The sequence below is a fragment of the Tachyglossus aculeatus genome, chromosome 14, assembly GCF_015852505.1.
Source record: "Tachyglossus aculeatus isolate mTacAcu1 chromosome 14, mTacAcu1.pri, whole genome shotgun sequence".
Lineage (NCBI taxonomy): Eukaryota > Metazoa > Chordata > Mammalia > Monotremata > Tachyglossidae > Tachyglossus > Tachyglossus aculeatus.
Window position 1 is genome coordinate 9,127,290 of NC_052079.1, and position 22,836 is coordinate 9,150,125.

At 47.3% G+C, this 22,836-nt stretch overlaps 1 protein-coding gene across 3 annotated transcripts in view; it reads right to left on the reverse strand.

Moving 5' to 3' along the window:
* The window catches only part of STXBP6 (syntaxin binding protein 6), a 108,621-nt gene that overhangs the window by 52,452 nt on the left and 33,333 nt on the right, over positions 1 to 22,836 (reverse strand). For all 3 annotated transcript variants that reach the window (XM_038756245.1, XM_038756246.1, XM_038756247.1), the window contains one exon: positions 19,752 to 19,942. In XM_038756245.1, coding sequence (XP_038612173.1) covers positions 19,752 to 19,905 — 154 coding nt within the window. In that variant the 5' untranslated portion in view covers positions 19,906 to 19,942. The remainder of the gene's footprint in view (positions 1 to 19,751; positions 19,943 to 22,836) is intronic.

The window sequence follows — 22,836 nt, forward strand, 5'->3', positions numbered from 1 at the left end:
GCAGGGGGAAGATATGCTGAAGGCTTCTAATTCCCTCCCGAGGTATTCATAGATTTCTCATTTTGATTTCCTCCATGGCTGGGTCTCATCCCAAAGAAAACATTTCCTGAAGCTTCTGAAAGCAGCAGCAAAAGAGAGGGTGTCTTCTGGGGTTTTGCCAGGATGTTGTGGTACCATTTTATAAAAAGCCCATAAAAAAAAAAAATCAAAGGGGCTTTTCTCTCAGGGAACAGCTGAGTTTACAAACCTCACACTTGGCAGTACCAGAGAAAAGCAGACCAAGGCAGAAGAAAAGAAAAGGGATGACTGTGTGGTTTTTTCATTTCTCTTTTTAAAAGCCAATTCAGGGAGCAGAAACCTCTTTTGCTATGTCTGGCCAGGCTCAGAGCTTCCAAGTGGAAGTCTTTTTTGCTCCTGAACACTTTTTTGCTGGTTTTTTTTTTTGCCTTTGTGAGAAGCCATTTTTATTGTGGTCCTTCAATAGTGCTCAAGTTAGATAGTTATGGAAAACTAATGGTATGTTGAAGTTAGAAGTGTCTGAAAACCCCCTCAATCTTGATTTTCCTTTTGAGATGCTTCCATGCAGTAGTAATGGTATTTACTGAGCACCTACCCAATACAATGCACTGTATTAAGCACTTGGAAAATTCAACAGAAGCACAAGATATACATTCCCTGCCCACAGGGAATCTTTCACCTAAATGTATGCTGTATACAAGCAAATTTATTTTCCGGGGAATTACTGGCCCTCTAGGCCATTTTTGCTTCTTTTCCACTAGATTCTACATTCCTTGAAGGCAAGAACAGTGTCCACCTAGCCTGTTGAAGTCTCCCAAGCACTTAGTACAGGGCTTTGCACACAGTAAGCACTCAAATAATGCCACGATTTTGATTTGTGTAGACCACTGAACTAGGGGCTTGGGAGAGTGCTCTGCACGTGGTAAGCGCTCAATAAACACGATTGAATGAATGAATAAAACAGAGTTCGTAAACATGATCCTTGTCCTCAGGTTTACAATCTAGTAGGCGGGAGACAGACATTTAAATAGATTACAGGCAGAGAGAAGCAACAGTTACACAATCAATGATTTCTATTGAGTGCTTAGTGTGCACAGGGCACTGAATTAAGCACTTGGGAGACTATAATACAATAGTCTCCCCCTTCTAGACTGTGAGCCCACTGTTGGGTAGGGACCGTCTCTATACGTTGCCAACTTGTACTTCCCAAGCGCTTAGTACAGTGCTCTACACACAGTAAGCACTCAATAAATACGATTGAATGAATGAATGCAGTTGGTAGACACAATCACTGCCCACATGGATCTTATAGTCCAGAGGGAGACAGACATTAAATTAAATTACAGACAGGGGAAACGGAAGAGTAAAAGCATATGTACATAAGTGCTGTGGGGTCGAGGGTGGAGTGGAAGGGTACAGATCCAAGGGCACAGGCAATGCTGAAATGAAGGTGAGTAGAAAAATAAGGACTTAGGGAAATCCAAGAGGAGCAGCATGGCCTAGTGGAAAGAACACAGACCTGGGATTCAAAAGGACCTAGGTTATAATCCCAGCTCCACCACATGTCTGCTGAGTGACCTTGGGCAAGTCATTTAATTTCTCTGTGCCTCAGATCCCTTCATTGTAAAATGGGGATTATGACTGTGAGCCCCACGTGGAACATGAACTGGGTCCAACCTTATTCGTTTGTATCTAGCCCAGCATTTAGTACCTTGTTTGGCACATAGTAAGCACTTAACAAATGCCATTTAAAAGGCCTCTTGGAGATGTGATTTTAGGATGACCTTCAAGATGAGGAGAATGGTAATCTGTCAGATTGAAGGGGAGAAGGACGTGGGTAAAGAGGAGGAGGAGAAGGAGAGGTGCTACTTGGAGGCCCATAAGTGTTCAGAAAGTTGTTGAAGTGGCAGTAGGTGGAGGAATGGGGTGAGAAGATGAGAGATCAATTTCCATTTGATAGCTGAACAAGCAAAGGTCCAGAGAATTGACTTTGTCCAAGGTTAGCAGACAAGTGGTGGAGTTGCGATTAGAACCCAGATCTCCTGACTCCCAGAACTCTTTCCATGAGGCACTGTTGCTAATCTTTAGGGCATGTCAGCTATTTCTGGCAGAGCTTGCTTTGAAAAGAAAACATGATTATGTTATTTTAAAGCAGCAGGAAAGCTCTGGTGGCTCAGGAAGCCAACCGTTTTTACATTTTTATGTAGGAAACCATGGGAATGGGAATGCGGGGAAGGGGCATGGACAGGTATGTAGTAATAGTAGTAGTAGTAATAATAATAATAATAATAATAATAATAAGTAGTATGGTGTTTGTTAAGCAATATAAGCACCGGAGTAGATGCAGGACAATCAGTTACGAGAGTCCCTGTACCATATGAGGCTCACAGTCTAAGTAGGTAGGAATAGGTATTTCATCCCCATTTCACAGATGAGGAAACTGAGGCATAAAGAAGTGAAGTGATTTGTCCAAGGTCACGAACATTCATTCATTCATTTGTATTTATTGAGTGCTTACTGTGTGCAGAGCACTGTACTAAGCGCTTGGGAAGTAGAAGTTGGCAACACATAGAGACGGCCCCTACCCAACAGCAGGCTCACAGTCTAGAAGAGGGACACAGACAGCAAAACAAAACATATTAACAAAATAAAATAGAATAGTAAATATGTACAAGTAAAATAAATAGAGTAATAGATCTGTACAAACATATATACAGGTGCTGTGGGGAGGGAAATGAGGTAGGGTGGGGGGATGGAAAGGGGGAGGAGGGGGGGAGGAAGAAGGGGGCTCAGTCTGGGAGGGCCTCCTGGAGGAGGGGAGCTCTCAGTAGGGCTTCGAAGGGAGGAAGAGAGCTAACTTGGGGGATGTGTGGAGGGAGGGCATTCCAGGCCAGGGGGAAGATGTGGGCTGGGGGTCGACGGCGGGACAGTTGAGAACGAGGCACAGTGAGGAGGTTGGTGGCAGAGGAGTGGAGGGTGCGGGCTGGGCTGTAGAAGGAAAGAAGGGAGGTGAGGTAGGAGGGGGCGAGGTGATGGACAGCCTTGAAGCCGAGAGTGAGGAGTTTTTGCCTGATGCGTAGGTTGATTGGTAGCCACTGGAGATTTTTGACATGCCCAGAGCGTTTCTGCACAAAGATGATCTGGGCAGCAGCGTGAAGTATACATTGAAGTGGGGAGAGACAGGAGGATGGGAGATCGGAGAGGAGGCGGATGCAGTAATCCAGTTGGGATAGGATGAGAAACTGAACAAGCAGTGTAGCGGTTTGGATGGAGAGAAAAGGGTGGATCTTGGCGATGTTGCAGAGGTGAGACCGGCAGGTTTTGGTGACGGATTGGATGTGAGGGGTGAATGAGAGAGCGGAGTCGAGGATGACACCAAGGTTGTGGGTTTGCGAGACGGGAAGGATGGTAGTGCCGGCAACAGTGATGGGAAAGTCAGGGAGAGGGCAGGGTTTGGGAGGGAAGATAAGGAGTTCAATCTTGGACATGTTGAGTTTTAGATGGCGGGCAGACATCCAGATGGAGATGTCTTGAAGGCAGGAGGAGACATGAGCCTGAAGGGAGGGAGAGAGAGCAGGGGCAGAGATGTAGATTTGGGTGTCATCAGTGTAGAGATGATAGTTGAAGCCGGGGGAGTGAATGAGCTCACCGAGGGAGTGAGTGTAGATAGAGAACAGAAGGGGACCAAGAACTGACCCTTGAGGAACCCCTACAGTAAGGGAATAGGAGGGGGAGGAGGAGCCTGCAAAAGAGACTGAGAATGAATGGCCGGAGAGATAAGAGGAGAACCAGGAGAGGACAGTCTGTGAAGCCAAGGTTGGATAGCGTGTTGAGTTGAAGGGGGTGATCCACAGTGTCGAAGGCAGCTGAGAGGTCGAGGAGGATTAGGATAGATTAGGAGCCGTTGGATTTGGCAAAGAGGAGGTCATTGGTGACCTTTGAGAGGGCAGTTTCGGTGGAATGTAGGAGACGGAAGCCAGATTGGAGGGGGTCGAGGAGGGAGTTGGCGTTGAGGAATTCGAGGCAGCGCGTGTAGATGACTCGTTCAAGGAGTTTGGAAAGGAATGGTAGGAGGGGAATAGGGTGATAACTAGAAGGGGAGGTGGGGTCAAGAGAGGGTTTTTTAGGATGGGGGAGATGTGGGCATGTTTGAAGACAGAGGGGAAGGAACCAGTGGAGAGTGAGCTGTTGAAGATGGAAGTTAAGGAGGGACGGAGCGAGAGATTCCATAAAATGAGAGGGCTGGGATTAGAATGCAAGGCTGAGTGCTTCCCACTAGGCCACACCAGTTTTCTGATAATTCCTTTCTTGACGGAGCCTGTGTTGAGGAAAACCTGTGTGACTGTACTCAGACCTTGTTTGGTTCTACACAACATTTGTTCCGTCATCGCAGCGCTCCATCCATTCAGATGCTCGTTGTTAGAAGAACAGTTCCCCATTCTCCAACAGCATCCCATCGGAAAAACCACTGTGAGGACATCCGACCCAGGAGGGGTGTCCTCACCACGCCCTTCAGGTAGAATGCTGTTGGGGGAAGGGGAATAAGAAGAGATTCTGTTCTGCCCTGAGAGTATAGATATCACTGCTCTACATAAGGGCTGAGGAAGGGTGTAAATTAACTTCAAGTGCCAGAGTGGCTGATGGGGACTACAGAGTTGAGTCCTGGGAAATTACTTGGAGAAGGCCTGTTGAAGCAGGTGCCGTTTTAGTAGGACTATGGGGTCTGTCTGAAGTGGGAAGGGGGTTCTACAGCCAGGCAACAGCGTGACCTAGGGGGTGGGGCGGGAGAGTTGAGGGTGAGGAACAGCTAGAATGTTGGCTTGGGAAGGGCAAAGACGGCAAGCTCCGGAACAGAGGGAGGAGAGAAGGTGGGTAAGATGGCATCAGATGGTGGAGAGCCCTGAAGTCTAGAAGCAGACACTTCCCCTGTAGACTGTAAGATCCTTGCAAGCAAGGATCCCATCTACCTATTCTGTTGTATTGTACTTTTCCATGTGTTTAGTATGGTGCTCTGCACACAGTAAGTGCTCAATAAATACCAGCGATTGATTGAATCTCGGACCCTTTGATTCTGCCTAAACGAGCCCCTTGTCCTCAATCCCTTCCACAGTACTCCACCTTGGCCCATCGGGCTGTTGGCTGGCTCTCTGCAATGGAGGAGATCGGGATCATTAGCAGCACTTTGTCACATTCTCAATAATTGCCTTTGGTTCAGCATGCTTATGATTGAATTCCTTAAAAGGGCAGGAAAGATACTCTCATTTTCACTTCTCTGAGTTTCCCACGTCTCTCCTCTCAACTGCAGTTCCTGATAGTTTCTGTTAGCAGACTGCCTAGCTTTTTCCCTCCTCTAAAAACACTTACAAAAAAACCTGTTCTTTCCCCCCCACTCCAAACCATCACTGAGATGATCTTTCTCATGTTTATTAAAACAAGCTTCAGAGACTTCACTTCCCCCAAATGAATATGTTCTATAAACTGCAAAAATAGCAACCCTGCCTGTTTTGGGCTTGTTTCCCTTTATATGTCCTTGTTTCTCTCCCCTTAAGTGGAAGGCATTAATGATCATAGTGAAATATTCCATTAACTCACAGCATTAACAAAGTTTCCTCCCTTCCCCACCAACCTGCCCCCGACTTTCAGAGAGCATATGATCAGGCATGGCTCAATTCACATTAATCTTAGTTTACTGCCCAGCTGGCTGACAAATTAGTAACGGGCATCCTTATAAAACCACCGCGGAGACAATTAATGAGGAAAAGAAAGGGCTGGAAGCAAAGCTCTGTCTACTGACAGTGGGACTGGCCTCCTAAGGCTCTCAAGAATTGTTCCCAGACAGATCGCGTCGCCTGCCCAAGCTGAACACTCCTGGTTAGATGCAAGCCTGAGCTCGCGGGAAGTAGCATGGCCCTGCAGAGAGCACAGGTTGGGAGTCAGGTGACCTGGGTTCTAATCCTGGCTACGCTACTGTTGAGTGACCATGGGTAAGGCACAACTTTTCTGTACCTCAAGTTTCCTCAAATGTAAAGTGGAGCCCCATGTGGAACAGGGGCTGTGTCTGATCTTATTACATTGTATCTACCCACAGTGCTAGACCTCCAAATAAACGCGTAAATGCCACAATTATTATCGTCAATGGCAAAATCTGAAATCAAAGTCTAAACACAGAAACCAGCTGAGATCTGTCTTATTCTTGCATCTGAGGGTGCTATTTGTTCCCTTCTTCATTAACCTTGCCATTGGTTAACGTTTCCAAACTTCGCCAGCATTCTGAGCCGTCCTCTCCTTAAGGGCACCGATCAAGCTGTTCACTCTGCTGCTCGTTTACAATTTTAATGGTGTCTCTAAAGCACAGAGCTTCCATCTCCTCCCCTCCCAGTCTATTAAAAACATCTCACTGGAAAAACAAATCGCAGCCGCCTAACCTGTCTCTCTTTTTAACACCATTTTTCAGCTCTTCAGCAGCCTCTCCAGCTACCGTAAAACCTAAATCCAGCAGCCATGATCCCTGGAATAACTTTACTAACTTGGTGGTTATTGCAGCTGAATCTCCCAACACCAGGCTCTGAGCCTCCTCATAAAATCCTGCCGGTTACAGGGTTGTCACCTGTGATTGCAGATCCAAAGGTACTTCAGACTGTGCCTGCCCCAAAGATATTTAAGGATGTCAAGGGGAGAAATGCAAGACTATGGCATTCCTGAGAATCTCCTGTCCTGGAGAGTAAATCACAGAAAAGGGTTCTTGCCTCTGGTCTTAAGTTCTATCTTCATCACCCACCTCCTTCTAGTGGTACCGGTTGGTGTTGGAGAGGATTTGGCCATGCGCAATGGACCATCAAGCCCTGGGCCCTGTCTTCAATCATGACAAAAGGATGTTAGGAGGAGTGGTGTGACCAATCAATCAGTGGTATTTATTGAGAGCTTACTTGGTACAGACCACTGTACTAAGTGCTTGGGAGAGTACAGTTTTATATATATATATTTTGGTATTTGTTAAGCATTTACTATGTGCAAAGCACTGTTCTAAGCGCTGGGGAGGATAGAAAGTGATCAGGTTGTCCCATGTGGGGCTCACAATCTTAATCCCCATTTTACACATGAGGTAACTGAGGTACAGAGAAGTTAAGTGAGAAGCAGCGTGGCTCAGTGGAAAAGAGCCCGGGCTTTGGAGTCAGAGGTCATGGGTTCAAATGCCGGCTCCGCCACTTGTCAGCTGTGTGACTTTGGGCGGGTCACTTCACTTCTCTGGGCCTCAGTTCCCTCATCTGTAAAATGGGGATGAAGACTGTGAGCCCCAAGTGGGACAATCTCATGACACTGTATCCCCCCAGCGCTTAGAACAGTGCTTTGCACACAGTAAGCGCTTAATAAATGCCATTATTATTATTATTATTATTATTATTAAGTGACTTGCCCAAAGTCACACAGCTGACAAGCGGCGGAGCTGGGATTTGGTTGGTACGCTAGGAGAAAGACCATAAGCCCCCTCTAAACTGTAAGCTCATTGTGGACAGAGAATGTGTCTAAGAATTCTGTTATACTGGAATCTCCCAAGTGCTTAGTTCAGTGCTCTGCAACAGTAAGCACTCAGATGCAATTGAATCAATCAATGGTTTTCATTGAGTGTTTAAGTGTATTGAGTGTATTAAGTGCTTGGGAGTGTATAATACAGATGGTAGACCCAATCCCTGCTCTCAAGGAGCTTAGAGTCTAGCAAGGTCTGCCCTTCTGGACATCCAGCCTGCTGGTAAGGAATTTACCTAACTTTCAACACCCCTAACTTTCCCTCTACATCCCTGATGTTCCCTGTAATTACCAATTAAGGGCTGCTTCTCTGTGAATACATCCAAATTCTGATCATGTTTCACTATTGAGACTTCCAGTCCCGTGTTGAAAGGAAAAACCCAGGGGATCCTGAGAGCTACGTTGAATACAAACAGAGCAGAAAAGAAGACCTCCCCCTGGCAGATACCAATGGCTTTCACAGATTTAAAAAGCTCTCTTAGGCTTTAAAATGCCAACCAGGTAGATGAAAAGTTAATGTTCTTCTGTGGTTCAGAGGTGATGGAGAGTTTTCTAAGCAGCAGCATGGCCTAGTGGAAAGAGTACAGGCCTAAGAGTCAGAGGACCTGGGTTGTGTTCCCTGTTCTGCCACTTGCCTGCTATGTGACCCTGCAAGCCACTTAACTTCTCTGTGCCTCAGTTCCCTCATCTGTAATATCAGGGTTCGATACCCATTTTCCCTCCCACTGAGTCCCACATGGGACAGGGGCTGTGTCCGACTTGATTATCTTGTCTATCTCAGTACTCAGCAGAGTGCTTGGCACAAGGTAGAGGCCAAGCACGGTGCAAAGCACTGACACGGGCAAGATAATGCAAACTAAGAAGGTGAGCTGGGCACTCTTTGCATATGCCACCAGAATGCCCTTGGGTCCTCATAATTGGCAGCTGCTGCTGCTCAGGGTGCTGGCGAGTTCGGCCTCATCCGATTCACCTTCTCCCCAGCTGAACTTCAAATCGCCCACGCTGCCCTGCTGGGAAGGGAGATTTCCATTCATACGTAATCCAAGCATGAGAGCAAAATGGTGTGAAATCCTTCAAGGCCCACAGATGCTCTCATCCTCAGTACGCCACGTGGCTGATAAGAACCAGTCACTGCCCAGGCCTCTCAGAGAAATGCACCACCTGGGGTTTACACTCACAGGACCCTGCTTTATGCCCTAGTGAAGTGTAATGCAACTGCGCTTAGTTCAGTGCTCTGCACACAGTAAGTGCTCAATAAATGATTGAATGAATGAATGCCATGCTGGGAGGTAAAAACAGGGTACCATCATCCAACCAAGGAAAGCAACAGCAAAGCCACCCCAATTAATGCTATTTATTGAGTACTTAACTGAATGCAGAGCACTGTTCTAAGCACTTGGGAGAGTACAATACAACAAAGCTGGGAGACCCAATCCCTAACGCCTGCCACATAAACTCCAGCTGCAGGAAAGCCAACCAGTCCTGAAGCCTGCCCATTCAACATTTTTAAATTTCCAAATCCTGCAGCAACTAGCAAGGACATTTTTCTATGTGCCAGACACTGCCGTCCAAACACACTGCCCTTGGCCATTCTTCTTCTGACCCAAGCAAATTCTTCCGCCTTTCAGCAGAAACTGTCCGAGTGTTCAGATTCAGCCCCTGGGGCTAAATACACGCATGCCCCCGATTGCAGTTCCACACATTTATTGCTGAACATCCACAGAAGCTAAAAGCATTTGTCTGTTTTCCCATTTCACTTTCTTCCTCAAAAAATATATAATGCATGCTGAAATTCACCAGAAGGGGAATTTATCGACACAACAAAATTTTATGAACTGAGAGTAGTTGATATCAGTCCCAAAGGATTTAAATGGAAGAAGTCCTTCCTCTAAGGGATACTCAGAAATGAGCTTTTCTTAATCCCAGAGCAATATTCGGCCAACATGAGTATCTGCTCATCTAGACAATCTCTTAAACACAGTTTTTTTTTTTCAAAGTACTATTTGGAAGATTTAGATGGCAATAAAGCCTGACAACTGGCTCATGCTCCACTATTTAAAAATGATAGCCTTCTCTGAAGCACCTGCATCACTCTGCTGACACACAAGGAACAATGAGGGAGGCAAAATGACCAAACAGAACTTGAACCTGCCGAAGTGTCACCTATTTTCGAATGACTCTGGGCCAATCTGATCTATCGAGCTGTGGGTGTTTGAAACATTTCTTCTGCCATCCCCATTTCTCCAATACAGCTCACCTACGTCTAGCAGAAACATTACGCCAGTAGATCAACAACTTCCTTTTCACGGTTTGTTTTTTAAAACACAGACTCCAGAGTTAGAGAAACTGCCTGCTTCTGATGAATCTCTCATGGGGATGATAAATCGGGCTTGGAGACGATTACCTTTTGTTGATCAAATCACACCTCAAGAAGAGGATTTACCATGAGGCAGCTGAAAATAATGCGGCAATTTCCGTTCATGTCTACAATAGTTAGTCCACCTTCCAAAGAAACATTTCCCATAAGTCCTCATTCAGGGGCAGTTTATCAATGGTACTCACTGAGCACCTCAGGGAAATGCATCCTATTAAGCAATTGGGAAATTACCTTAGAAGCAAAAAGGCCCAATCTGAGTCCTCAGAGAGTTTACAATCCAGAGGCAGAGACTGATAGATAGGGAGCAGTAGGAAGTAGAATTGTTTCTATCCCAAGCAAAATGATGCACTGCACCTAGAGTCTACTACACTCCCATCCATAGGTGAATTTCATCATTGGTGGTGTCTTCTTTAACTACGGAGGACAACTACAGGGTCAGAAATCCCAGTCCCTGTTCCACGTGGGGCTCACAATTTAAGTAGGAGGGAGAAGCGGTGTTTAGTCCCTATTTTACAGATGAGGAAACTGAGGGGCAGAGAATTTAAGTGGCTAACCCCAGGTCACCCAATAGGTAAATGGAAGAACCAAGATTAGACCCCACATCCTATGACTTCCAGAACAATGCTCCTTGCACTACCCCACGCTGCTTCTCATTCATTCATTCATTCGTATATATTGAGCGCTTACTGTGTGCACAGCACTGTACTAAGCGCTTGGGAAGTACAAGTTGGCAACATATAGAGACGGTTCCTACCCAACAGCAGGCTCACAGTCTAGAAGGGGGAGACATACAACAAAACAAAACATATTAACAAAATAAAATAAATAGAATAAATATGTACAAGTAAAATAGAGTAATAAATATATACAAACATATATACATATATATAGGTGCTGTGGGGAGGGGAAGGAGGTAAGGCAGGGGGATGGGGAGGAGGGGGAGAGGAAGGAGGGGTCACAGTCTGTGGGGAGGGGTCTCAGTCTAGGACTTAGAGGGGTCTTCTCTAAGAATAGGATGAGCTTGAACGTTTATGGAAGCAGCTGGCCTGGGGGCAGGCTTTTGCTGAAAACAGTCTTCGGGAGGAGCCAACCCTCCCCTCGGACTGCTCCCTTCCCACAAACTTATCAATCCACAGTGAGGCGGCTAGGTGAGGAGCAGAAGCCGGAGGAAGGTGGCCTCGATCGAAACTTGTCCTAGCCTAGGTTCGGCCTGATTCCATCCCAGAAAGGCTGGAGGGAAGGGCTGATGCTCACCTCAGATGGTAGAGCCAAACAAAACCCACCACAGTCCCCTACCTCAAACGGACCACCGATCTGGGATTCGAAAGGAAAGTCTGCCCAGCCAGTCTTAGTGGTGAACACATCGTTTCCTTAAATTTGTTCTGTGTTTGAGAAACGGGAGACTTCAAGGGGCTTGGCAGCTGAGAAGACCAGGAAGCAACTGTCTGTGATGAGAATCCAGGCTGTTTAATGGCTGTGATTGGGGGAAAGTTCAGGTTGAAGCTTGTCACAATCCCATAGAGAAAAGGAAGGGGGAGAGGAGCAAAGAGAAGAAAACCCACAAGGCTTCTAATGAGGTGTGAACTATTTCTGAGCTATCAGTAGCAAGTTTTCACTCCTGGGGGCTGGGGGAACTACAGTCCAGAAAGATGCCCAAGAGGCACTGTTTCACAATCATCTTTGAGAAGACAATCAGAGCTGCAATTCCAGGAAGATTGGTTATCTGGACTTGTCCTCCCTGAGAGGAGCAGTGCAGCCTAGTGTAAAGAGCATGGGCCAGGGAGTGAGAGGACCTGGAGTCTAATCTCAGCTCCACCACTTGTCTATTATGTGACCTTGGGCAAATCGCTTCACTGTGGCTCAGTTCCCTCATCTGTAAAATGGGTATTTAATACCTGTTCTCCCTCCCCCTTAGACTGGGAGCCCCATGTGGGACAGGGACTGGGTCCAATCTGATTATCCTGTATCTGCCCCAGTGCTTGCAAACAGAAACACGAGCCCAAATCCTTGCCATAAGCAAGTGAGCTGTTTCTCAGAAATGACTTCCAGGACACGCGAGACATGCTTGTGTCCAGAGTTAGATCGGAGGTTTCTTGTGGGCAGGCAACATGGCTTGTGCTTATGTGGGACTCCCTAGACTATTAACCCAAGGCACTGCACTTAGTAAATACCAAAACTAGCTCCTGCCACCAAATCCACCCTCCCATGCCCTTTCCACCAATACAGAGTAAAACAATCTGACAACAAAAAAAGGTTCAGGCACTGAACAGACAAGTTACCAATAAGATGGTCAATATTCTTGTGACAAGTTGGAGACTAAAAGAGAAGACCCACAGACCCCCCACAACCCTCTGGTTCCCTCCTTGGGAAGTCAATCATCGCATAAGGAAACATCTTTACTTCTTTGCCCACCTGCCCACCCCCCTGCATTTGATACCCAAGGATTTAGTTAGACGCCTCCCGTTGAGAATCGAACTTGCTTTCTTACATGAACTGATCTTCGCCTCCAGGCAGATCAGTCAGACCCGAACTAAGGACTAATAGCTTAGTGCATTAGCTCATTTTCCAATGAGAAAACAAACACCTTAATACGCCTACATGGGGCTTTGGTTTGCAAGCCCAGGGGTTCTGGCACACCATGGAACCTTCCAAATGTGAGCTGTGAAATGAGCAAGGGGGCCGATTCCTTTGGCCTTTGGAACCAAGTCTGTGGAAAAATTATATTTTGCCAAAAACATGTGGAAAGCACCAGGTTTGAATTAGGCAAGGAAGCCAAGGATACTTTGGATTCCGAACATCACGGAGGTCAGATGAAAGGGCTGGAAAGCAGCACGGGGTCGTCCCTGCCCAGAACCAGAGCCCGGGGAAATCTCTCAACTGCAAACCCTGCAGGAATTTCACCTTTCCAGCCAACGTCGGAACTGGACCCACAGACTTGTTCACTCAAGTCATCAGGTGGTTGGTCATTCATGGCGGCACCCAGCTCTCCCAGTCGTGGGGCAGCTGAGGCTCACGCCCAGGCCCAGAATTTAGTCCCACAGCCCTGCACCCCTCGGACTCCTCGGGGGGAAGTCCACTCCTCTCCAAAGCATCTCTCCACCTCTTCCTATCCACCCACGACCAAGGCACATCCATTATTCGTGACAGAAGATTCCATCACTGACCCTGGCCTGCACTCTTCCATTCCCTGCCAGACAACTCCTCACTGGGCCTTGCTTTTGTCTCCCACCTTTTCCTCTTGCATGGACTCCCTCCCCTTTCAATCAATAGTATTTATGGAACACTTACTACGTGCAGAGCCCTGTACTAAACGCTTGGGAGAGTACACTACAAATAGTTCATTCATTCAATCGCATTTATTGAGCGCTTACTGCGTGTAGAGTTGGCACATACAAGAACCTTATCCTCAAAGAGCTTGCAATCTAGTGAGATTCAAATCCGCCAGACCTTGGCTCTCCCTATATTTAAAAACCTTTTGCAACTCCACCTCATTCTCGAGGCCTTCCCTGATGAATTTTTCTTTTCCACTCCTCATAGCCTCTCCACTACCACCTCTGCACTTACACATGTCTAACCCTCTGACTCCCAACCGTTCAAATCCACTTGCCGCCTCTACTACATAAGTGTGTATTCATTCAATCGTATTTATTGAGCGCTTACTGTGTGCAGAGCACTGTACTAAGTGCTTGGGAAGTACAAGCTGGCAACACATAGAGATGGTCCCTACCCAACAACGGGCTCACAGTCTAGAAGGGGGAGATAGACAACAAAACATGTGAACAGGTGTCAAGTCATCAGAATAAATAGAAGTAAAGCTAGATGCACATCATTAACAAAATAAAATAAATAGAATAGTAAATATGTACAAGTAAAATAGAGTACTAAATTTGTACAAACATATATACAGGTGCTGTGGGGATGGGAAGCAGGTAGGGCTACCTTTCCATTCTCTTTTTCCTCCTACCTGTTCTCCCTAATATTTAGGCTGAGAGCCTCTTGTGGGACATAGACTGTGTCCACCCTGATTATCTTATATCTGCCTCACAGCTTAGCACAGTGTTTGGCTTAGACCACAAATATTATGATTAGTAGGCACTTAATAAAAACTGTCGATTGATGGCGCAGATTTCTAAGAGAGGGTTTGTAGAATGGCTCTGTTTTTTTTGCGCGGGAGAGGGGGTTATAGAGGGGGTTACACAACCTTGACTAATAAAGAGCAAAATATTCTTAATGCAAAGAGCACTTGAACAAACAAAACTGCTCCCAGGCAAAGCGAGAGCCTACTGCCTCAGCAAACGGCCAGACGGTGGGATGCAATCAATAAACGTAGCAGGCAGAAAGGAAATTCCGCTCTCATTTATAAAAAGAGCAAGGGAGAGATTGACGGGCTGAGAAACTCCAGATTGCAACAGAAGGTTAACATCAAACTACTACTGCCCCAGACTCTAGAGCCAAATCAGAGCCTAAAAATGAAACAAATCACCTTCCGAAATAAACTTCAAGATCCAGAGGACACTCAGATGGCTTCACAACGAAGAATTCAGCAATGAGCTCAAACTAGCTAAATGCTGACTCTAAATCCTAATTTCTGAACATCTACACAATGGCAGGGCCAAACTGGCTCTATAAATAAGGACCCCAGTGATTCCAAGTCACTCTCCATCTGGATAACATTCATAGCAGCTGGCCCCACTTCTGCCAAACTGGCAGTTTGTAGAATGCCATTCCTCCCCTAGACTGAAGCTCCCTGTACTCTCCCAAGTGCTTAGTACAGTGCTCTGCACATGGTAAGTGCTCAATAAATACCACTGAATGATTGACTGATACAGCCTTCAGCACAAGGGAGGGAGAGCCACGTTGATTTCTGAGGAAAAAGCCAGACCAGTAAGATGGATGGGGTGCTCCTATCACTCCTCCCCACACTGTGTTTACAAATGTCTATCAATCAATGATATTTACTGAGTGCTTACTGTGAGCACTGTTCTAGGTGCTTGGAAGAGGACAATACATGCAAATTTGACATGCATGTTCCCTGCCCACAAGGAGTTTACAGCCTACAGAGGGGAGACAGATATTATGATAAATATGTGCCTTGACTGCAGGGACCACTTCAATTGTATTTTTCCAACTGCCTAAGATAGTGCTCTGTCCCCAGCAGGTGCTCAATAAATATCAGTGATGATGAAGGAGGCTTCAGGCAGAAGCCAGCCTCTCAAATTTTGGTCAACTGCTCAATACACTGGGTAAACTCTTCCTTCGAACTGTCCAAAGGACACTCAGTTGGCTGCACAATGGAGAACTGTTCAACTGCTGTTGAACAATATTCCTCAAACATCCTTCTGGAAGGGCAGGCCCTGGCACTGGGCACAGCAGAGGAAATCAAACTCTGTTTGGATGACAAACTGGAGGAAGGGTCTCAGTTGCTGGAGACAGAATAATACATAAAATGGTGTCTATTTTGAGTGCTGGATTTAAGGCAGAGATTGAGATTTAAAAAGAGAAAAAACAACAACAACTGATAAGTAGGAAGGTACAACGTGGCCAGGACCGTAGATCCCGCGTTGGCCTTTTCAACTACACAAGCACTCCACAGGTGAATCTGACCATCAGTGGTGTTTTAATCAAATTCAGATATGGTTGACCCTCATACTTATGTAAATAAGTAGGGTCTAACAAATTTAGATTTCACCTCTCTCCTTGGTAGAGGCCAGGGACAAATCAAGGAAGATGAGCTGGGAATCCTACGTGTAATTAACAAAATGCAGCAATGGGAGATGGAGAGATACTGAGAAACATGGAATAAAAAACATGCACAAAGAAGTCGAAGGCAGTGTGATTGCAAAAGGAGACTGAAGTGACTCTGATCACACAGTTCTGTTCACCCCCTCATCCTCCTTGGGACAAGGGCTGGGACCTGCGTGGCCACCTTAGCCATGTGGCTCAAAAAGAAATGGAAGCTTCTGATACTAGGTCAGGCTAACACCACGCGCTAGTCCAGCAAGCAAAAATTTTCCAACACTCGGCAACGACAAAGTGTCCAAGGGGCAGATATCCTCACAAACCAAGGAAGATAAAGGACCTTGAAAGCCCTTCTGACTTGCAAGAGAAATTTCATTAGTAACAAAAGCCAGGAGGCCTTCTCTGGCCTTCATTGGCCTCACCTAGGGCAGAAGGACAGCTCCAAATTCTGGAAGATTGTAAGCTCGAGGGCTTACTTCAGTGTACTCCCCCAAGCACTCAGTACAGTGCTCAGCAAGGGGTTAGTGCTCAATCAATATTATTGTTTGAGCCACACAATTCCCTTGAGTTTTGAAACCAGATCCCCACAGTTCATCTGAACGAGTCAGTGAGCCAGCTGCTCCCCAGCTCACATGGTGGGGAGAGCTGGCAGGAGAAAGGGAGAATGCACAGCAGATGGAGTTTAACTTTTGGCTTTGGCCTCAGCGTTTTCCTGCATTCCCATCTGGCTTCCATCCTGGAACAGAGGATGGAAACAACTCATCAACTTGTTAAGGGGCTGGGCAGTCATGAGGGAGCTCCCTGTGGTCAGCCATCCCTCCAGGCCTGGGAGAGGAGATCCAGCTCTGCTCCGCCCCTCAGGGAAGAAGAGAAAGGTTCCATTCCTGCAGTGGGACTTGGCTCTGGGAGAGGTGCTAATTTTCAGTGGGAGTTGCTCTAAAACACCATCTCCCTGCGAACCTGAACTCAGGCAGGGCTTTGGAATTATGACAAGTCAGTACTTTCAGCCATTATGGTCTCTGAAGTGACGTTCAGCAGCATATCTGTACTTGACTGTACACTCTGTCTTCTCCTCTAGATTGTAAGCTCCTTGTGTGTAGGGTCACGTCTACTCTATTATATTGTACATTCCCATGTGCCTAGTACTCTGCATATAGTAAGGGCTAAATCAACTGAACACAAGAGGCCCTTTATTCTTTTCAATTTGAAACAAATAAAACTGCACACTTTCCTGCTTTCTGAGGCAGAGTTCCAGCTCAAACAAACCCTGTCCTTCCCAGAAACTCACTAGTGGCAGGAACATTTGGCCTCTTTCCCATCTGCCCAATCCATTTGATGGGGCAAATCACTAGATGACTCTACTAATGCGTAGTTTTAATTGCTATCTGATGACTGGCACCATAACGACAGGCAAACCAGGCCTAGAACCCAGAGCGTCACTAACTCTAGAAGGCTCAGCCTTCACCCTCGAGACCCCTTTCTCACACTGCCGCCTCAGCCCACCTTTCCTTCCCTGCAGTGCCCACCCAAACAGGGTCTCATACCTACTATTTCAAGGGAACTGTAGGAGTAGGGTTGGTTACTGACTGTATTCCTACGTTGAGGCTTGGGCTGAGTTACTGAGGGAAGACTTCCTGGAGGAGGTCTTCTTACATATCACAATTTTAAGGATAAAGGAGCAGAAGGGACAGACAGGACTAGGCAGGAAAGGGAGGCTCTAATGCAGAGGAGAAGGGGGAACTCTAAGAAGGTCAACCTGCCTGGAGTGGAGAACAAGCTGGAGTCAGTGTGCTCAGTGGGACTGGAGAGCCCACAGGGAGAAGTGACCTGCTGTGGAAGAATTTTGAAGACCGCAATCCTTATTGAGGATAAGAATCTTCCCCACCATAGCTCAAATGTCCAGGTATCAAAGCTGTAGGAAGCAGGGGATGGGGCACTGAAGAGGGCCAGTTGTGTTCTAGCTGTAAGCTCCTTGTAGGCAGGGAACACATCACCAAACTTTATTGCATTATACTCTCCCAAGTGCTCTGCATAGAGGAAGTGCTCAATAAATACAGTTGATAGATTGCTTGATTGCCCTGGGAGTGGAGATGTTTGGGGGTGGGGAGAGCTGAAACTAGCTCCCCAATAAAGTAAATAGTCTCAGCTTCACAAAGGAGCATGGCAGGGTTTGATTCAGCTGCCACAGAGAGGGCTGTGGGGAAGAAAGGGGAAAAAACCTCAACACAAACCAAAAACAGATCAGGCTCTTGAGCTTTCGGTTTTAAAAAGAGACTTTTGTCCAGATCTTCCAGCACTTTTTTTGCTTCTCCAAGGTTACTCACCCAATCTCTCTGAACTACATGAGCTGAGCACTGTGCCACCTCGAACCAAATTTGGAGACAGAAATGTCAGTAAATCAATCGGAGACAAAGAAATGAAAGCCCTGGGCAAGATGACCGGTCGCCTTCCTATTGGTAACAGAGCTGTTTTCCTTGTGGCTGATGGGGTGGAGTGAGCCTCCTCTGGCTTCGTAGGACACAGCCAGATAGTGGTGGAGATGTGGATCATTTCTCTGATACAGTGTTGATCCTCCCCAAATCCTGCCCGGAGACACTAAGCTCTCCCAGATCCAGGCATATTATAATATATTAACACAACTCTGTGTTCTTCACCCTCAAAGAAGGCAGCCCTTGAGATGGAAGTCACTCAGGGGCTTGTGTGGGAATGGAAAGGCCAATGAGGAACCCCCTTGGCCATTCCCAAATGTGACACGATGCGTCCACATTCAATCTGCCTTGGAGATGACTTCTCGGGCAGTGCCCAGGGAGAGAAGCAGTTTTTGCAGAGCAGCACAAAAGCTGTGGAGCTCCTCGACTTGATTGACAGACCCTCTATCAATTGATCAACGGCACTTACTGAATGTCTGAGAGAGCACCCTACAACACAGTTGACAGATAAGATCCCTGTCCACAAGGAGCTTACAGTCTGTATTCCCATAAGGATTGCACCTGCTATGCTCAATGTCTGGCATTGTTTCTGTTTCTTCTTCTACGCCTCATGATCTTCCCAAAGCCTCTTTCTAAGATAGTTGCTGCAATTCTCAGGCCCAAACCCCCAATTATTCTGCCTGCAGCCGCCTCCCAGCTGGCCCACTCCACATCCCCTGAGATGTGGCTTCCCACCAGCTCCTCCACTCCCCAGCGGAATGAATCAAGCAATCAATGATATGTACTGAGCACATACCGTGTGCAGAGAACTGCACTAAGTGTTAGGAAGAGTATAATACAGTAAGAGTAGAATCCTCACTAGGGTATTGGGGGCATGGGGCGTGGGAGGGGTGCTCTCAGCGCCCACTGACCATCTCGAGAATGGAAAGGAAAGGAAAAGAAGAGAGATAGCAGGCCCAAGCAGAACCCCCAGTGCCCCGGGTGGGCCAGCTTCCTCCCTAGCCCTATGGGAAGCCTCATCCCGGACCCACTGGGGAGCCCAGCACCTCCAGTTTAAGCAAAGCAGAACTGAGCCGGTCCCCACCCCCAACCCCCAGACACAGGAACACACAGGATCACACAGCAAGTCCCCTGATAAGCAACTGTTCTTGGCAGGAGAGGAGCAGAGTTGGGAGATGAGGGGAGAGCCCACCGGACCCTGCATGCCCACAGCCTGAGAATGAAGGCCACCACTTCTGCAGCTGCTGGTCTCGCCGGGGAAGGTGACAACCGCAGGGCGGGGAAAGGCCCGGATGAGCCGCCGGCACCCTCGGTCCCTCGTTACCGTGGCCCAGGAAGCACGATGAGAAGCCAGTCCGTAGTCCTCATTCTAGCCTGCCCCGACCAAACCTCTGCCCGGACCCAAGGCTTTCACACCTGAAGTTCCCTCCCAAGCCGAGCACGGCCCTGCCCCTGGGGTGGCCACGACGGTCAACCAAATGGCCATGGAGACGTAGGAGAGGGAGGATAGGGGCACGCCCTGACCTGGGGCCTGGAAGGAAAAAGCTGCCGCTCAGCCACTTACCACTTACTTATGTTGCCAACTTGTACTTCCCAAGCGCTTAGTACAGTGCTCTGCACACAGTAAGCGCTCACTAAATACGATTGATTGATTGATTGATTACCTGACAGGCAGATGTAGGTCTGGTATTCTCCCTGCCCCCCGGTGGCCAGGAAAGGGATCTTTTTCTTTGTTCTCCTCTTGACTTGGACGGCTCCCAGCATCCTCTCATCCTGGGGGGCGAAAATCTCCTTGCTGATGGTCGACTTGGCGCTCATCGTAACTCAGCGAGAGACGGCACGACAAGGGATCTCTCTGGAGTCAGAAGCAAGAGGAAAGTGGACATTAACATAAGGCCCCCTCGTTAGGCCCGTTTTTCCCCCACGTAAGCTTCCCACTTGAAGATTAGCCTTCCTAACTTCGACTGCCTTCGGTATTCAGAAAAAAAAGCAGAGCCCGAGAGAATTCTCTCACTTTTCAGACACAGAGTTCAATTACCCAGTCCACGGACCCTTCCTGGAGAGATGCTGGGCCTTCCCAGAAAATGCCAGACCAATTCTACAACAAGCTACGGGGAGCTACAACAGACAGAATTTAAAGCCTTCCTTCTGTCAAGAAAAAAACCTGGCAGGTCTTCACTTGGTCACAGAAGGAAATTAAACGCTTTTGGCCCAAAATGCTCTTTACCATGTGGATGATTAGCCGGGATCCTGTGGCTTCCAAAAGTTGGATTTTTTTTCTTTCCAGGATCATGTCAGATGGAGACAGTAATCAACCAATCAACAGCATGTACTGAGTGTTTACTCTGTGCAGAGGACTGTACAAAGTGCTTACATTACCCTATAAACACTGGGCTCAGCCTTTTTCCTTGAAGAGAAGAACCATATTTGCTTTAAGCCATTTTTCGGACCCTGCCATAATCCTAGGAACTCAATAATGATACTAGTAATAATAATTAAAACAATTAATGTTAGTATCTGTTGACTGCATACTATGTTGTCAAACATTAAGCTAAGTGCTAGTTTAGATACAATCAGATCAGACACAGTCTCTGTCCCACACAGGGCTCATAGTCTAAGGGGAGAGAGAACAGGTGTTTAATCTCTACTTTACAGGAGAAGAAACCAAAGCGCAGCAAAGTTAAGCAATTTGCCTGAGGTCACACAACAGGCAAGTGGTGGAGCCAGGAGCAGACAGTAATCAATCAATGGTATATGTATGGAGTGCTTACTCTAGACAGAGCCGGGTACTTAGTTACCTGTTGGTAAACTCTCAATGAGCACACAAAAGAAAACACAGTCTCTGCCAATCAATCAATCAATAGTATTTATGGAGCGTCTAGTGTATGCACAGCACTATGCTCCTCCTTCTGTCCGCCACCCCAACCCCACAGTCCTCAACTCTCTGGGGCCGACTCAATCTCCGATTTCCAGATACTCTGTGAGGGGGTTGGGTGGAGGTAGTGGAAAGTTGTACCCAAGGTTGGCCCAGAAGTCTGTACCCTTTATCGGGATTTATTCCCAATAAATCTCCATGGGCGGACATGCACTCAGCGTCCCTCTCTCCCAGCAGGGAGCTGTGCTTCTTTTCACTTGGAGGGTGGTTTAGCTTTCTTCTGAGGAGCCTGTGCTGCTACTCTGCAGAGCTTCCGTAGGATAGGCAGGGCCCTCTCTCTGCCAGAGTCCTGGGGCCCGGAGGAGTCTGTGACTCACCCTTCACTTGAATGATAAACCTACCCTATTTAAATCACCCCTATTTCTGTTTGTACAGTCTGTGAGCGTGCTCCTCTGGAGGCCTAATATCAGAAGAACAAACAGTGCTCCAGATACAATCGCCATACACATTTTTGGTTTACATTGGCTTGTTTACCTTGTTTCGTGCTGTGTGTTACCTTTGTCCTGGTCCACCTCCTAAGGCCCCTGGCTTTTTAATAAACCAGGATCTGAAGCAATAACGTGAGAGGGGGAGGCGCGGGGATTGTGCGGACATCCGGGTCGTGGGCTCGGGGACCCTCATTCGGAAGAGCAAATCCCAGATGTCAAAGTCAAGGCAGAGGGGGAAGACTTTAAAGGAACAGAGGCACTGGAGTGAAGGAGGTGAAATCTTTCACGTTCCATAGCTTTAAGCATTCACGATCAAATGGTGAAGTCTGGTAATAGTTTCCTTAGATTGCAAACTCCTAGAGGGCAGGGGGTGGGTGTCTTGCTTCTGTTGTATGCTGCCAATGCTTAGCTCAGGACTTTGCACTCGGAAGTCCCTCAGTAAACACCACTGATGGTCTGGTTAGGACGGAGACTTCTGCAGAAGCTCTAGCAGTAGAGACTCATACTTGAGAATATCAGTCCGGTCTGGTGGAAAGAGCACTGGACTAGGAGTCAGGACTTAGGTTCTAATCCCAGCTCTGTCACTTGTCTGCCATGTGACCTTGGACATGTCACTTGACTTCTCTATGCCTCATCTGTAAAATGGGGATTAAATAAATTCCCCTTCCTCCTTATACTCTGAGCCCTTTGTGGGACTGGGATTGTCTGATCTGTCTTAATTTGTGCCTACCCAGTGCTTAGTTCAGGGCTTGGCACATAGTAAATACTTAAATACCACAATTATTATTATTGATTCCACATTCCAAAGTTCCTCTCCCGGAAATGAACTCATCCAGGGTGGTTGCACTCATTTTGTACAAGGCCAGAAGTTTATGAAAACACAGTCGGTGGCTATTCAGTCCCAGGGCTGGGCCTCCTCAGAATCCTCACTCGCATCTCGGAGCTGCTGGGCCCGGGCCTGTGCCAGCAGTGGGATCCGGTCAGCAGGACCCATCCTGGCTAGTTGGCCTCTCTGAGAAGGCACTCTTCAGTCCAACTCAGAAACACCACCAGATGCCTGTAATCTGGGTAATAACAGCTCAATTAAAATGCTCACTGCCTGAATTACCCTGATTTCCTACGGCAGCTGCACTGGTGTTGGCTGGGAACCGAAGCCCCTCCTAGGGTTCTCGAGGCTCCTGAGGAGCTGGGAGAGGATGGGCTGAGGCAGGACCACGTGTGAGGCTTTGACAGCTACCAGTGTCTTGGGAACCAGCTGCCTGTGAGCGGACACAATCCGGGTGGGAATTGGAGGACAGGGAGGCACTTTACTGAGAAGGCAGTGTGTCTAGCGAAAAAGAGCACAGGACTGGGAGTTAGGAGACCTGGATCTTATCCCCAGCTCCG